At 43.0% G+C, this 13351-nt stretch overlaps 1 protein-coding gene across 1 annotated transcript in view; it reads right to left on the reverse strand.

Moving 5' to 3' along the window:
* Positions 1-13351, reverse strand: part of RTTN (rotatin) — a 206026-nt gene that overhangs the window by 116190 nt on the left and 76485 nt on the right. The window contains exons 22-26 of the mRNA XM_038746402.1: positions 12506-12602; positions 10435-10500; positions 6279-6467; positions 3434-3673; positions 14-158 (exon numbers count right to left, since the gene is read on the reverse strand). Coding sequence (XP_038602330.1) covers positions 14-158; positions 3434-3673; positions 6279-6467; positions 10435-10500; positions 12506-12602 — 737 coding nt within the window. The remainder of the gene's footprint in view (positions 1-13; positions 159-3433; positions 3674-6278; positions 6468-10434; positions 10501-12505; positions 12603-13351) is intronic.

The following is a 13351-nucleotide window of genomic DNA, read 5'->3' on the forward strand; positions in this document are numbered from 1 at the left end:
AGAATTCGCTTACATGTTTCAGAAGTATTTCCAAGATCCACTTCAGAAGTTCTGACACTGAACCTTTCTTCTGAACTCTCAGTAACTTGTTTAGGAAGCATATGACATCTGTCAGGAGACGCTCATCTTCGGTGCAAGCCGGGAGTACCTGCAGGAACCTGCCACACAACATCAGCGACCCGAGGGTTTCATTTTTCTCACCAAAAACATGCTCGCAGAAGCCTGGCACACCCATTCCTACCCATGTATCGCCCTATGGCTGAAATCTATTTAGTAGTGGTGATCATATTTATTAAGCACCTACTATGTGCAAAGCCTTGCATTAAGCACTGGGAAAAAACACACTAGTAATAATAATTATGGCAATTGTTAAGCGCTTACTATGTGCCGAGCACTGTACTAAGTGCTGGGGTGGAGACAAGCAAATCGGGTTGGACACAGTCCCTCGTCCTACTTGGGGCTCACAGTCTCAATCCCCATTTTACAGATGAGGTAACTGAGGCAGAGAGAAGTGAGGTGACTTGCCCATGGTCACATGTGGCAAAGCTGGGATTAGAACATACGACCTTCTGACTCTCAGGCACCTGCTTTATCCAGTAAGCCATGCTGCTCCTCTAATAATAATGGTATTTGCTAAGTGCTTACTACGTGGCAGGCACTGTACTAAGCGCTGGGGTGGATGCAAGCAAATCGGGGTGGACAGAGTCCCTGTCCCATGTGAGGCTCACTGTCTCAATCCCCATTTTCCAGATGAGGTAACTGAGGCCCAGAGCAATTTTACCCCCGTGGCAGGCCCAGTCCACAGACGCACAGTCCAGCTGTGCGAGCAAGGAGCCCAGGGGTGGGGAGGTTGGGTGGGGGGGCAAAAAGCCCTGTTGGGGGCAGGAGGAATGGCTCTTTGCAGTAAGGAAGCCCAGACCAGCCTCCAGGTCCCACCCCTATAATAATAATTATAATTATGGTATCTGTTAAGCGCTTACTATGTGCTAAGCACTGTTCTAAAAGCTGGGATAGATACAAGGTAATCAGGTTGGACACAGTTCCTGTTTCACACTGGGGCTCACAGTCTGTAATATGGGGATTAAGATAGCTCCATGTGGGACAGGGACCGTGTCCAACTCAACTGTTTCATATCTACCCCAGCACTTGGAATAGTGCCTGGCACATACTAAGCGTTTAACAAATACCATTTAAAAAAAAAAAAGACCAGCTTCTAAAGGAGCGATATTTGGAAAACTGGTAAAAAGTGACTCATTTGGTGGCCTAGTGGCAAAAGCGCAGTCACAGGAGTTAGAGATTGTGGGTTCTAATCCTGGCTCCACCACTTGTCTGCTGTGTGTCCTGTGTGAAGTCACTTCACTTCTCTGTGCCTCAGTTTCCTCATCAGTCTTACAGGGACTGGGATATGGGACAGGGACTGTGCCCAATCTGATTATGCTGTAACTTCCCCAGCGCTTGGAGAAGGAGTGTGGCTCAGTGGAAAGAGCCTGGGCTTTGGAGTCAGAGGTCATGGGTTCAAATCCCAGCTCTGCCAATTGTCAGCTGTGTGACTTTGGGCAAGTCACTTCACTTCTCTGGGCCTCAGTTACCTCATCTGGAAAATGGGGATTGAGACTGTGAGCCCCCCGTGGGACAACCTGATCACCTTGTAACCTTCCCAGCGCTTAGAACAGTGCTTTGCATGTAGTAAGCACTTAATAAATGCCATTATTATTATTATTATTTACAGTGCCTGGCCCATAGGAAGCGCTTAACAAATACCATAATTATTATTATTATTATGGGGAAGGGGAGGGCAATTTGAGGCAAATTGTAACAATTAAAAATAGCACTGCATTTATTTAAAACCAAATAAGCAATTAGCCTATTTGCAAATGGCTCACTGATACATCTTGAGGTACTTAATTAATTTTAGCTTTGGCTGGTCAATGAAACAGCAACTGCAGCTCTGCAAATGAAAACCATTTAAAATTGGTCAGTATTTGTGATGCACACAATATACTTTATTCCTTATATATAGTCAGGAAAGGAGCATGAACACAGGACCCAATTTCAAAAGTGCTAGCACTCCTATTGGAGCCTGAATATTAATAATGCTGATTTAAAACTACAAAAAGGGAAGAAAACGCTATCCAAAATGCAATCATAGTCCTATGCTTATAAGGCCATGCTGAAATGGGATAATATCTCATGTTATATGCACGTCCTTTGAGTGAATAATTATTGGTTTAATTTGATCTTAGACCGGAAGTTCCTCCAAGACAGGGTCTTGCATCTTATTATCTGTTTTGCCCATCTCCAGTTGTCTAGTCCAATGTTCTGAACACAGCAGTTGCTTCATAAATTCTGCTAATGCTGATACTCAACATAAAGAAGAGCAAAATCCATTAGTTCACATTGCTGACCCAATCTTACCTCTACCACTGCTGAGCTTAAGAATTTAATTACTCATTTTTATGTCCTTTTGCAAGATGGCTATTTAAAAGTACATTAGAGTATATTACCACTAAGAGAGTGGGTGCTCTTTACCTCAGATGCTTCTTTCTAACAAAACTGTGGCCTTCCCACTGGCTTTTTAAGACATAACGCCACACTGCCATTACCTCCATATGCACTCCACGACCTGATCCGCTCTGTACAAATGGGCCCATTTCCTTGAAACCCCAAACCCCACCGAACGGCTGGACCTGCAAATTGATAGTTCAGCTGCCCTGCCCAGGGTGCTGATTGGAGAAGTGTAATGAGCTGCACTTACCCACACACGAATACATTCTGTGCTTAACTCATGCTCACATGAACACATTAAGTGCTTAGTATAATGTTCCACACACAGGAAGTATTCAATAAATAACCATCGACTGATCCTGCCCAGAGTGACTGGGCAGGCACTAAGGCACAGTGCCAAAAGGCACTATGAGTTCATGAATCATTTTTTACCAAACTATCATTAATAATAATAATAATGGCATTTGTTAAGCACTTATTATGTGCCAGGCACTGTTCATTCATTCATTCATTCATTCACTCATTCAATCGTATTTCGCTGGGGTAGATATAAGGTAATCAGGTTGTACTACATGGGGCTCATAGTCTTGATCCCCATTTTACAGGTGAGGTAACTGAGGCACAGAAAAGTGAAGTGGCTTGACCAAGGTCACACAGCAGAAAAGTAGCGGAGCCAGGACTAGAACCCACATCTTCTGACTCCCAGCCCGCGCTTGTTCCAATGATCCACACTGCTTTTCTAAAGTAAGTAGTAAAGCAAATAGAAATCTGACTTGCTGTAGGAACTGTCTATCAAATGGTCTGTGCATTCCTTCAGAAAGGATACCTGCCCTCTATCCCAGGAAACTCCCCTGGTTGAAAGAGAAGGGTTTGAGCTCTCCCACAGTTTGATTGTTACCCTGTACCATGGCTTTTCCCTGACACTGACCTGTTTAGGGAAGAGTGCCAAGTCGAGTGTTCCAAGGTAGCACTCCATGAGCTGGGGCTGCTCTTCAGAGCCAGCCTGTCGTTCAGAAGATAAAAGCTCATGGAAGTGATGGCAGCCCTGACTTCCCCATGGGAGGCGGCCTGAACGATGGCGCTGAGACAGTCCTGTGAGCCGCTGGCCGCGTGGGTTCGCCTCAGGATCATGGTGTCTTCGGGGGACAACTTCAAAATGTCTAAAGGTCTGAAAACGAAAATCGTCATCAATCACATTAATTTTAAATGGGGTTCACATTCACACATGATTTAATCTCTGCTCTAATATCGCAATGAAGAGGGGGCACGATTTGACTGGAATTTTGAAAAATCCAGGGGGTTTTGAGCATTCTGGGAGGTCTCCAGTTTCATTTACTTAGAACAAATTGGCAGCGATAAGCCAATGTTGGCAATAAAAACTCGCATTTAAGGGTTTAAGCTCCTGCTTTCTTCACAAAACAGAAAAAAGATGAGAAGCAGTATGACCTAGTAGAAAGAGCACAGGCCTGGGTGTCAGAGGATGTGAGCTTGTTGTGGGCAGGGAATGCATCTGTTTGTTTTTATATTGTACTCTCCCAAGCGCTTAGTATAGTGCTTTGCATACTATAAGCACTCAATAAATATGATTGAATGAATGAATGAATAAATGAATTCCGGCTCTGCCACTTGTCTGCGGCATGAACTTGGGCAAGTCACTTCACTTCTCTGTGTCACAGTTATCTCAATTGTAAAATGGGAATTAATACTATGAGACCCATGTGGGGTAGGACTGCATCCAACCTGATTATTTCGTACCCACTCCAGTGCTTAGTACAGTGCCTAACACATAGTAAGTGTTTAACAAATAGCATTAAAAAAATGGCCTTGGGTAATAAGTCAGAATCACAAAGATTCATTCATTCATTCATTCAATCACATTTATTGGGCACTTACTGTGTGCACAACACTGTATTAAGTGTTTAGGAAGTACAAGTTGGCAACATATAGAGATGGTCCCTACCCAACAACGGGCTCACAGTCTAGAAGGGGGAGACAGACAACAAAACGAAACATGTGGACAGGTGTCAGCAACATATAGAGATGGTCCCTACCCAACAATGGGCTCACAGTCTAGAAGGGGGAGACAGACAACAAAACAAAACATGTGGACAGGTGTCAAGCCATCAGAATAAATAGAAATGAAGCTAGATGCACATTATTAACAAAATAAATTGAATAGTAAATATGTACAAGTAAATAGAGTAATAAATCTGTACAAACATATATACAGGTGCTGTGGGGAGGGGAAGGAGGAAAGGAAAAAGGGGGCTCAGTCTGGGAAGGCCTCCTGGAGGAGGTGAGCCCTCAGTAGGGCTTTGAAGGGAGGAAGAGAGCTAGCTTGGAGGATATGCAGAGGGAGGGCATTTCAGGCCCGGAGGAGGACGTGGGCCGGGGGTCGACGGCGGGACAGGTGAGAACGAGGCACAGTGAGGAGGTGAGTGGCAGAGGAATGGAGGGCGCGGGCTGGGCTGTAGAAGAAGAGAAGGGAGGTGAAGTAGGAGGGGGCGAGGGGATGGAAAGCCCTGAAGCCGAGAGTGAAGAGCTTTTGCTTGATGTGTAGGTTGACTGGTAGCCACTGGAGATTTTTGAAGAGGGGAGTAACATGCCCAGAGCATTTCTGCACAAAGATGATCCGGTTAGCGGCGTGAAGTATAGACTGAAGTGGGGAGAGACAGGAGGATGGGAGATCAGAGAGGAGGCTGATGCAGTAATCCAGTCGGCTAGGATGATAGATTGAACCAGCAAGGTAGCGGTTTGGATGGAGAGGAAAGGGCGGATCTTGGAGATGTTGCGGAGGTGAGACCGGCAGGTTTTGGTGACAGATTGGATGTGAGCGGTGAATGAGAGAGCGGAGTCGAGGATGACACCAAGGTTGCGGGCTTGTGAAATCTGTTAATGTGATTCTGGACATTCCAAAAAGGTCATCTGATGCCCCCATCTCGGGCATAGCCCAGAAGACCAAGCTGGTTTAAACCTTATTTGTTTTTGTTTTGGGAAAATTTCCAACCCAAAGAAAGTTTATATAACAATCTGTTTGAGAGTACAATATTTTGAAATAAAGAACCACGAGGGGTGATTTTTGGTTAAAACACCCCACATGATGAAATGGCAAGAAACATGATTAATTTTGAGAAAGAGAACCTCAAATAAAGTGAGATTTTGAAAATATCAACTTACATATTCCAATAAATAATTTTTGAATTTGTTAAACACTTTCTGTGTGCCAAACACTGTACTAAGTGCTACAGTAGATACAAGACCATCAGGTCAGACAAAGTCCTTGTGATACAAGAGGCTTACTGTCTAAGTAGAAGGGAGAAGAGATATTGAATCCCCATTTTACAGATGAAAGTGACTTGACCAAAGTCCCACTGCAGGCAAGTGGTGGAGCAGGGATTTGAACACAGGTTTTCTGGCTCCTAGACCCCTGCTCTTTCCACTACATCATGCTGCTTCTCTAATAACACATGGTAGCTGTTCAGGGCATACTGAATAGAGCCCAGGGCTGGGTGTCAGAAGGTGGTGGGTTCTAATCCCAGCTCTGCCACTTGTTTGCTGTATGACCTTGGGCATGTCACTTCACTTCTCTGGGCCTCAGCTACCACATTTGTAAAATGGGGATTGAGACTGTGAGCCCCACATGGGACAGGGACTCAATCCAACCTGATTTGCTTGTATCCACCCCAGCTCTGAGTACATAGTAGGCACTTAACAAATGCAATTATTACTATTACTATTATCATTATTGTTAATACCACTATTTCACTGCTTACTGTTGTGATTCTGATCCACAGCTCCTCTTCTGTAACAGGTTTTCAATCCCATGGTTCCACGACAGGTTCCATGCCATTCTCAAAGCATCAGACACCGGCTTCAAGGCCAAACAATCAACAGATAGCGGCAGGACAATTGAGTTGGGGCTGACTGCGTGATGCCCTTGGACCCGGAACGGAAGGTGGTACCTTTAGGAATATGAGCAAAGACTTTGACTTAAAGAGGTTTTTGGCTTTTTCCCCCATATACGTCCACTTTCAAACATTAGGAAAAACTTACCTGAACAAAATCCCATTTGCTACTTAATATAATGAATGCAAGATAATTTTCATCCCATAGTTATCCCTCATTGTTACAATTCACCCAGAAACCAAGTGTCTGTGAAAATATCAGCTGGCTCAAGACGAGACTGAAAAGTCATGGACCTACTCACTGAACCTCAATCTCGTCTGTGTCACTGCTGTCCCCTTGGTTTAGTTCTTCCCTCTGGCCTGGAACTCCCCCTCCTTTCATAGCGCATTACTCTCCCTACTAAACCTAGTCTTCCCTTCAAAACTCGACTAAAAAATCTTATCTCCTGCAGATGATCTTCCCTGACTATGGTCTCATTTCTTCACCCTGTTCACACTCCCTTTTGCATTCTCACTACCCTCGCACTTTGTTACTCACCCAACACCCAGCCCCACATCACTTAGTACACATCCTTATACTATGCCATTTCCCCAATCTGCCATGTATTTTCACTGCCTCTCTCCTCCACTAAACTGTATGCTCCTTGAGAGCAAGTATCATGTCTACCAACTCTATTACACTGTACCCTCCCATGTGTGTAGTTCAGTGCACTGCACAGTGTAAATGCTACATAAAAACTTTTGATTGACTGACTGGCAAGCAGTCCATAATGGGAAAGTTAGAGATGACGAAGGCAGTTAGGAATGCAAGATGATACAACCTAACCATGAGGTCCACTCTGTTGCCCCTGTAAGAGGCATAATCCAAACAGTGCAGCTTAATGGATAGAGCCTGAGCCTGACAGACAGAGGGACCTGAGTTCCAATCCCAGCCCTGCCACGTGTTTGCTTTGTGACTCTGGGCAAGTCATTTCACTTCTCTGTACCTCAATTACTTCATCTTTAAAATGGAGATTAAGACTGTGAGCCCTACATGGGACATGGACTGTGCCCACCTGATTATCTTGTGTCTACCTCAGTCCTCAGTACAATGCCTGGAACACAGTAAGCACTTAAATGAGGAGAAAGAGTTCCCCAGAGAATCATTAATTAATCTCTAGACTGAAAACTCCTTGTGGACAGGGAACGTGTCTACCAATTCTGCTTTACCGTACTCTCCCAAGCACTCAGTACAGTGTTCTGCACATAGTAAGCACTCACTAAATACAATTGATTGAAAGGTAAAATCAGCTTCCAGGTGAACTTCGTATCCCCAGCATGGCTGAAGGATTAGTTTGAATGAGATTAGTAGATCACGAGGTGACAAACTCCTTGAGGGAAGGCTTGAGTCTACTAATTCTCCTGTACTCTCCCAAGTGTGTACTACAGTGCTTTGCACATAGTTAGAGCACAATAAATACACACCAATTAATTGGTGAGACTGGACTTAGTAAGTTTGCTTTACTCCACGGATGCTGGGGATAGTCAAGAGATGTATAACTAGTCAGTAGTCATAACACTTTGATAATCATTAATCACATAATCATTATCCCACCATTAATGGAGCATATCAGCCTCTTGTCAACAGTTAAGATAGTAAAATATCTGGGTCTTCCAGTCAAAAAGGAACTCAATGCCCAACAACCTAAAAACTATGATTTTTCATTTCTATTACAGGATTTAAACTGGAACTGTGGTTAAGCCGAAAGTCACTCTGAACATGTTCCTGAGGGCAAGCACACATGGATCTCTCCCACAACATCCTCCCTCAGCTGAAGTCCTGCCCTCCTTTGTTTTCACCAGGCAGGATCCTAAATATCCTGCCCATGCCAGGAATGGTGCTCAAGTCACTCTGGCGAAGGTCCTCTCCAGTGTTTCAGGTTAGCACACGATCTCCATACATGCCTCTCGAAAAAACAACTCCACTCTCCATTTTGGGGGGGTGCTGATTCTCCAAGCTTCTGTTTTTAAGGTATTTCTTATGTACTATGTACCATGCACTGTACTAAGCGCTGGGGTAGATACAAGACAATTGAGTTGGACACAGTCCATGTCCCACATGGGTTTCACAGTGTTAATCCCTATTTTACAGATGAGGGAACTGACACAGAGAAGTGAGTAAAGTACAAGTTGCTTAACTTCTCTGTGCCTCAGTTACCTCATCTGTAAAATCGGATTATGACTGTGAGTCCCATTTGGGACAATCTGATTACCTTGTATCTATCCCAGCACTTAGAACTGTGCTAATAATAAAAATAATAATAATGGCATTTATTAAGTGCTTACTATGTGCAAAGCACTGTTCTAAGCGCTGGGGAGGTTACAAAGTGATCCAGTTGTCCCACGGGGGGCTCACAGTCTTAATCCCCATTTTACAGATGAGGGAACTGAGGCCCAGAGAAGCTAAGTGGCTTGCCCAAAGTCACACAGCTGACAACTGGCAGAGCCGGGATTTGAACCCATGGCCTCTGACTCCAAAGCCCGTGCTCTTTCCACTGAGCCACGCTGCTTCTCATAGCCATGCTGCTTCTCAGGTGCTAGGCACATAATAAATGCTTAACAAATACCATAATTGAATAGCAGTGTGGCATAGTGCTCCAGCGCTAAAAACAGTGTTAGGCACATACTAAGTGTTTAAAAAATGCCATCATTATTATAGTGGAAAGAGCACGAGTTTAGGTGTCAGAGGATGTGGGTTCTAATCCTGGCTCCACCACCTGTCTGCTGTGTGACCTTGGGCAAGCCACTTCAATTCTCTGTGCCTCAGTTACCTCATCTAAAAAATGGGGATGAAGACTGTGAGCCCATGAGGGACAACCTGATTACCTTGTATCTACCCCAGCACTTAGAACAGTGCTTGGCATATAGTAAGCACTTAACAAATACCATAATTATTACTATTACTATTAAGTGGGGGAGCTGGGAATAGAACTCTGACTCCCAAGCCCATGCTTTTTCCACTAGACCACATTGCTTCCCAAGAAACTTATTGAATCCCTGGTTAGTTCAGTGGGAAGGGTGTCACAACCTTACTCTCAGGGTCCTGGTTCTTAGATCATCCAAAAGCTTTCGATTACTTTCAAGGTTCTCTCAATCCCTCTCACGTTATAAAGTGAAAACTAGCATAATACTCCTAATACAGCTGTGACCAGGATCAAGCCTAATCAATCAATTTATTGAGTATTACTGTGTGCAGAGCACTGTACTAATCAAAGTATCTCACTGCCAGTAAAAGCCTCCAAGGTCAGTCCAAGTGAAAAGTCCTAACCGATACCACAGCAACCTCAAGCACTGTCCAACAAATCAATGTTTGGAAAATCACTGCATATTTCCTCTTGAAAAATTTTCTAGTCTAAGGATGAACATCTTCAAATGTCACGTATATCATGTAAACACAGAAGGTTTTCCAATTGTGTATCTTTAATACAACAATCTAGAGTCAGATTATTATAGTAGATAAGAATAGTTGGTCTGGACCTTCAATAGATAGTTTTTCATTTAGCTGTTGACAGGCCAAAATAGAAATAACTGAAGAAGAAAATTGGAAATTTCAAATACTGAAAAAAGAGATAGCCAAATAAAAGAGAAGGTTGGATAGGAGATGGTGATAAACATCAGTCATAGAATCCACGTATTGTAAATTTCTGACTCTTAATATTTGCATATTCAATTGCAGAAAGCTTATTCTGTTAAATAACTGTCAACTTAGATCAGAACAAAGGAAGAAAAAGAGCTCGTTATGGGCAGGGAAAGTGTCTGTTAACTCCATTGTACTGTACCCTCCCAAGCACTTAGTACACTGCTCTGCGCATAGTAAGCACTTAATAAATAAGATTGATTACTTGATTGAAGTGAGCATAGTAAATTTTTAGGTAAAGGGATTTATGTGAAACAAAGTTATCACTGTAACAGATGATGATCTCTCGATGCCTCTCTGAAATTAAACGTATTTTAGTCTTCATGAATACGACAAAAAAGTCCTTACCGTCTAATCACTGTAACAGGCAAGCTGAAGAGAGGAGGTGTGGAAGTACTGGACACACAGTCAGACCTGCTTGCACACATTTGAAATAAAAAACAGAAAGCAATTTGGCTTCATGGTCTCTATTTCTCTGCTTAAACCTTCCTGGAATAAATTGACTTTTCTTCAACCAGGGACTGAAGTTAGTTTTATCAATCTAGTAAACCTATTAACTTGTTAACTTCATTTTCAAAGGCTCTTAAGAACAAATACAAAAGAAAAACACCACCCAGAAGGCGAAACAAGCATAAGGTGGAGCCAGAGGGGGAGAGTGGTGCTATGAGCTTAGAACAGTGCTCAATAAACACCACTGATTGACTAAGAAAAAAATCCAACATTAATGAGAATTACTGAGCTCCTAATACCATCTATCTTCTAATTAAACCCAACACCCTCTGATTGACCACCACTTGAAAATGGATATGAGCCTTTAATTCCACTCACATTTTTTAGAAGATGAAATGATAAAAGAAATACTGGCCAGATTTTGTGGCTGACAGGCCAGCATCTTCTTGCCACTTTGTTCACCTCCTATACAGTAGACCATGCAAAGATACGTTGATCTGCTCTTTAAGGCATCATTACAAAATAGTTTAGCCAGTTTTTTTTCTGGCCCCCACAAAAGCAATACTCAGCCTGAAAGGGCAAAAGGATCTTCTAATATGTAATGTGTAGGGAAGCACTATGGTCTAGTGGAAAGAACATTGGCCTGGGAATCAGAGGACGTGGGTTCTAATCCTGGCTCGGTCACATGTCTGCTGTGTGACCTTGGGCAAGGCACTTAACATCTCTGTGCCTCAGTTACCTCATCTGTAAAATGGGGATTAAGACTGTGAGCCCCATGTGAGGTGGATACTGTGTGCAAGCCGATTACCTTGAAGCTACCCCAAGGGATTAGAACTCTGCTTGGCACATAATAAGCGCTTAACAACTATTAATGTGTTACAATATTATGCCAGGATCCAGACAAATGGTGACAGGCTAAACATCTTGCATGCAAGCCTTACTCTGTTAGATGTGTGAACACCCTGGCTATAAAAGTCAAAGAGGAGCTGCCAATGACAAATCATTAGACAGAGAAGTGAAGAATGTTGCTGGGACCCTAAGAGAGGTGCCACCCAGGGGAAATGGCAGCAAGTTTCCCACAGCCCAAGTCATTTGGACAATTACAAAGCTGCTCCAGGCATAGTCGGTTTGGGCCTATCTTTCATTCGTTCATTCAATCGTATTTACTGAGCACTTACTGTGCGCAAAGCACTGTACTAAGTCCTTGGAAGAATACAGAGTACCTCTGGGCACAACTTCTAAACCCATCCCCAACACCTCCAGTCCTATCAGCAAGCTTAGGCCTCCCCAACCAACTGAGATCAGAAAGACCATCGCTGCAGGCAGTCACCCCTACAGAGCCCACCTGGGGAAAAAGAAGAGCTATTACTTCCTGAGGACTAAATTGGAAATGTAAAATGTTGTCTGTTAAATATACTAAATACAAGGACCTAGGAAAAAGTAGGTCATATATCTTTAATAGCATCCATTTAGAACCAGTTTTGGTTCATGTGACATTTGGCAATGAGAGCCTTGGTTTGAATTAAGACTCAATCTCTGCCTTCAATACTACTAATGAACTTTCAGCAGCATTTTTCAGGGGTCTGTCATTCCACATTGGGGAAAACTTCAAGATACCCTGCATTGAAGAGACAGAACATAAAATAATGGGATGGATTGGAAAACCATCCAGCCAGGCCAAATTTCCATTTCATTTTCTGTCTGCACTCAGACTTCCATATGAAGCAACAGACTTGTTCTGGTAGTATTCCCAGAGAAAAGAGCAACAACTAGTAATATCCTATCGGCTTTCTGAGCTCCCAATGGTTTCTTTATTTCAACTAGCTTATTCCTCGGCTGGTTGCCAGAAAGGTTCATATCTACGGTGTCAGAAATTCGGCTGATTTTTAAACTGTGTTTCAGTTGTGTAGCTCTGCCACTGACTTCCAACCTCGGGATGAGCTGGTGCTATAAAGCCATCGTAACCTACCATACGTCTAGTCTTGAAACTTCATCAAAGAGGAGAAGACCAAACAATGCTGCCACTTCTGTCACAACTGCAGTGTCTTCTTGAAGGATCAAAGCAACTGGAGAATCCAAAAGAATAAAAGACTTCAATATCCCCCAAAACACCTCTACTCCAAAGCTCACGAAATATCAATGATACATTTTAACTTAAAGTGTTAATTAAAAAAAATTAAAATACATATTATATTTGAAAAATCACACTATGGCAGCAACACTCTAAGCAGACATAACCATCTTAGGTTTAGACCCTGTATGAATGGAAAAGCAATCCCGAAGACACAAATAAGGGTTCAGTGATCCTTCTGAGACGAGTCCAGGTAAAAGGGATAGAATTTCAATTCTGCGTCTTCTCGGTCAGTCATTTTGCAGATATGCTCTTTAATTAATCAATGGTATTTATTGAGCACTTTCTATGTGCAGAGCACTGTACTACGTGCTTGCGAAAGTATAATAAAACAGAGTTGGTAGACATGTCCCAAAACGAGCTTACAGTCTACATACAACCTACAATACACCCAACTTATTGATAAAAAACAGCTTCATTTGTGTTTCCTACCATCCCATTCCTTTACTGTTGTTTCAGCTCACGGGTCCCTTTAAATACTATCTGAAGCCTGCAGACATGTTTCCCCCTTGTTTTAAAATATACTTTATTTTATTACTACTACTACTACTACTACTACTACTAAGAAGTACGGCTCAGTGGAAAGAGCATGGCTTTGGAGTCAGAGGTCAGGGGTTCAAATCCCAGATCTGCTACTTGTCAGCTATGTGACTTTGGGCAAGTCACTTAACTTCTCTGTGCCTC

This window comes from Tachyglossus aculeatus, chromosome 5 (assembly GCF_015852505.1).
Source record: "Tachyglossus aculeatus isolate mTacAcu1 chromosome 5, mTacAcu1.pri, whole genome shotgun sequence".
NCBI classification, from domain to species: domain Eukaryota; kingdom Metazoa; phylum Chordata; class Mammalia; order Monotremata; family Tachyglossidae; genus Tachyglossus; species Tachyglossus aculeatus.